Source organism: Corvus brachyrhynchos, unplaced genomic scaffold, assembly GCF_000691975.1.
Source record: "Corvus brachyrhynchos isolate BGI_N302 unplaced genomic scaffold, ASM69197v1 scaffold30, whole genome shotgun sequence".
NCBI classification, from domain to species: Eukaryota; Metazoa; Chordata; class Aves; order Passeriformes; family Corvidae; genus Corvus; species Corvus brachyrhynchos.
Window position 1 is genome coordinate 540744 of NW_008235742.1, and position 4183 is coordinate 544926.

Below are 4183 nucleotides of genomic sequence, written 5' to 3' on the forward strand. Positions count from 1 at the left end.
ATTAAACCCATCTGGCAGGCTTTGCCCCCCTGCCCCCGACACACCCCAACACCCCAGGCTGGCCACAGCACCCCCAGGAAATAGCCCCATAAACCCATTTTCCTGTTCTTCCCCGTTCCCTGTCACACCTGATTAAATATCTATCAGTACTGACAGCATAAGTCCAACACAATTCCGTCCATCCATTTGTTAGACTTCTTATGTTTTTATCCCCCTGTACACCCACACAGGCCAGTGGCTGTTCCACATCCAGACAAACTCCTGGAATCCACTTCCTTTCCCCTGTGTTCATCCGTGCAGGCTGTAATGAGCCTGATGGTTTCCATCCAAATAATTGCACAGACAGGATCCAGAGCAGGGCTGACCCCGGGGGACTCAGCATCATCCAGCCCCATGAGAGGGGACACCGGCAGGACTCCAGGGAGCCACGGCCCCACGGACAGGGTGGCAGCTGGGGCCACGTGTCCTGCGTGTCCCCCAGCCCTCCCCAGCTGCTCCGGGAGCAGCAGGAGGAGAATCCCCAGGGAGTGACCGGAGCGGGGGACAGCAGCCATCTGCTCCAGAGCCCGGGGTCTGCGTCTGGAGACAGCCGAGTGACAAATAAGGTTAATGTCCCACGAGCGGGAACTGTCACTCTGCGTTAGGGCCCCATTTTCACCTTCCATGGCACAAGACTCCAGCACGGATCACGCGGGGAGAGGCGCTGGAAAACCGGGACCGGGCTGTGACCGGAGAGGCCTCGTGTGGGGACTGGTGGGACCGTGGTGTTGGAAGGGCTTGTCCCTCCCGGCCGTCATGGTCCTGCCCGTGTGCCACGCGATGCCCGGGCTGCTCCGGTGGGGACGGGAGGGCAGAGGAGCGGAGCAGAGCCCTGGGAAACCACGCCACGGGGTCCTGGGTGAGGCGGGGACCGTGCCAGTGACCTGAGCCGAGCCGCAGGTGTTCATTATTGAAGGCTGGGGCAGGGTTACCGGAGGGACGGGTGTCCTGTTTCTGCAAGTGCCTGCCCACAAGGACATCGGCTGTCACGGGCACCTCCGTCCTTCCTTTGCAGGCACAACGTCACCAGGGCCCTGTGACCCACAAACACACACACACCAGTACACGCCGGCCACCGGCTCCAAAGTAAAAGCCAATTTTATTGTCATATAAAGTAAGAACTAAAAGGTCCCTTAACCCAAACACGGATGGGTCGGGTGATCCCGGCACCTCCCGCGCTGCGGGCACAAGCGGTGGCCTGGGGGGAGCAGCCTGGGGGAGTTCAGTCGGGTCGCCCCCAGCCCCTTTTCTCCTCAGGCGGTTGTGGAGGGGGAAGGAGCTGCCGTGGAGCTGTGGGGACGCCCGGATGGGAGCTGGGGCCGAGGTGTTTGTGCGTTGCAGAGCTCCTGCTCTGTGCTGGAATCAGGCACTTGTGGAAGGGCACGGGCCCCGCTCCTGGCCGGCTCTGTCCCACGGCTCCCACCGGCACCGGGGCACGAGGGCAGCAGCAGCAGCCGGGCCAGAGCCCTGCCTGCACCCAAACACACTGCCCACACCAGGGGCTGAGGCTGGGCCTGGCAACAAGGCAGCTCTGGCTCGGTACAGAGGAGGTTCAAGCAGCTTTGGTTGGCGGTCTTGGTGAATTAAGGCAATTCAGCATTGGTTGGTTTAAAAAAAGGCCAAAACCAGCAAAACCAGATGTCCTGGAGGCCAGACATGCAGGTGGAAGAGTCTGGGGCTGCTCTGGCTTTGCTCTGAGTTGCCACTTGAACCCTGCACGCCCAAAGGTGGGCACTGACCTTGCCTGTGCCAGCCCTGTGCCCAGCATCACCTCCACCACTGCCACCAGGAACCTGCAGCCCAATACTGAAAGTGTCAAAAAGGGACTTTTGGACATTTTTAGGGGAGATTCAGGCTCCTGACAGCAGTGCGGGAGTGGGGAGAGGACAGAGGAGCTGTGGCAGCTCCCTCCATCCTGCTTCCCATCACAGTGACCGGTCAGCAGCTTGTGAGGTGGGAGCTCCCCTCCGGCAGTGACAGGAGCAATGGCAAAGGGTGCTGCAAACACCCTCCCACGTGGTCCCCAAGAGCACCAAGGGGAAACCCGCTTCCCCAACATCCCAGCAGGGCTGGACCCACTGCCAGGACCCCCAGCTGCCCCTCCATCAGCACCTACATCCCTTGTCAGCCCCAAAGGGCTCTGCCCCAGGGAGTTCATTCCCTGTTTGGTTCTAATTCCCCACACTCAGAGGGGAAAGGCCCTGGGTTTGCCCATGAGTGACCCCATCTCTGAGTGGAGACCCCCACACCCCTTGCCCCACCTGGCCTGAGAGTGCTGGGAAAGGAGCAGGGAAATGAAACAGGAGATGGAGTGGCACCAACCAGTGCGTCCCCACCTCCTGCCCCACCTCTTGGTCCTACTGGCTGGGCTTGAAGCCCATGACCCTCCAGGGCCAGTGACCTGGCAGGGCACTGGCCTTGCACCCGTACTGCTCCTTCCCACTTATCTCTCAGCAGGGAGCCAGGCACGGACTGTCCTGGGCTACCAGACCATCCCTTGGGCAGCCAAGGGGGAGCAGGGGAGAGATGAAAACACCGATTCCATTAATACCCCAAGGGATCTCTGCAAAGGAAATATAAAAAGTTTTAGATGAAGTCCAAATGTCCAGGTCAGTTGGAGCAATGGCCACATGCCAGGGGGATGCTCCAGCTCGCTCCAGTCATCCATAACCTGGGAGGATGCTGCAGATCCTCCACGCTCATGGCTGATATCCATCCCTGACCTCAGCCACCAGAGCCAGGGACTCATCAGCTGTGGCTGCTGCTGCCAGCGGGAGAACAGAACAAATCCATGAGTATCTCTGTGAGATGCTGGTGGCTGGTGACAGCTTCTGCAGCCGTGGTGAGCCCCTGGAGCGGCAGGTCCCCAGCTCCACACGTCCCCATGTCCTGAAGGATGCTGGTGCTCACACCACAGTGCTGATGGTGGATGACTCCTCCGATCGCCGCTGCTTGCTGGGCAGTGACTTGAGATATTCCAGGTGCCGCCGGGCATCCTCCTGGTTCTGCCGCACGTAGTAGACCAGGTAGGAGATCACCATGGCAAACCAGCCAAACATGGTGACCAGCATGGCGATGTCCGTGGTCTTCTTGTACACATTGCAGAAGTCTGTGTCAGCAATGACCTGCAGGAAAGCTTTGCCGACGTGCTCCTCCTGTGTGGAGGAGTCACACATGATGCCCCCTGAGGAGTCAGCCGCCAGCTCCACTGCGCGGATCAGCTCCTGCAGCCGACAGTCACACAGCCACGGGTTGTTGGACAGGTTCACCTTGGCTTTCAGGTTGCTAAAGGCATCTTTGCTGACCGACACCAGCCTGTTGGAAGACAAGTCCAGAGAGTGCAGGTGCTCTGCCAGGCCCTGGAAAGCCCCACTTTCAACTCTGGCGATGGCGTTGTGGGACAGATCCAGCTCCAGCAGGAGCGGCAGGTCCCGGAAGGCATCGCGAGGCAGGAAGGGGATTTGGTTGAAGTCCAGGTAGAGCTTGTTGGTGTCATTGGGGATGTCTCTGGGGACCTCGGTCAGCTGAGCGTTGCTGCAGCGAAAGGTCTTCAGCCCCTCCTCTTCTGAGGGGTAACAGCCCTTGGGGAAGGCAGCGGCTGGGTGGAGGCAGGAGCCCAGGAGGAAGAGGAGGAGGAGGAGGAAGAGGTTCTGCAGGAGCAGTCCCATGGTGATGGGGCAGAGGAGAACCCTCTGTGCTGCAGTCATGGTCCTACGCTGCTTTCCTCACGCCCACAGTGGCTTCAGCTGAAGTCGGCACATCTGAGACAGGGACAACAAGGGGACAGTGTCAGGCCAGGGGGGACAGGGGCAGAACTGTCACTGCGCTGGCTGTGAGCACCACACCTGACCCCAACCATGAAGCAGGGACAGGGATGGGGGCCGGGACAGCCGTCACAACTCACGCTTTCCCCCATGCCGGGCCATCACCTCGCTCCAGGCTCCTGCGTGCCAGGATCAGGCCCCAGGGGCTGGGCACGTCTCCTGCGCCGGCAGCTGGGTTGAAACAACCGGAGACGCTCGGGTGGAGCCAGAGGCGGGGTGAGCTCCCGCCCTGCCAAGGTCACGGCGCCACGATCGCTGCTCGCAGGAGGCCGATGCATCCTGCGGCGGCCGGCGGGGCGCCCACAACGGGCCCCCGCCCC

The 4183-nt window shown here is 61.0% G+C and overlaps 1 protein-coding gene across 1 annotated transcript; it reads right to left on the minus strand.

Annotated features, from left to right (window-relative positions):
• Positions 1 to 1112: 1112 nt before the first annotated feature.
• LRRC3C (leucine rich repeat containing 3C) lies at positions 1113 to 4127 on the minus strand. The gene has a single exon (XM_017736675.1). It carries the CDS (start codon positions 3744 to 3746, stop codon positions 2946 to 2948), a length of 801 nt encoding a protein of 266 aa, XP_017592164.1. The 5' UTR covers positions 3747 to 4127; the 3' UTR covers positions 1113 to 2945.
• Positions 4128 to 4183: the final 56 nt, after the last annotated feature.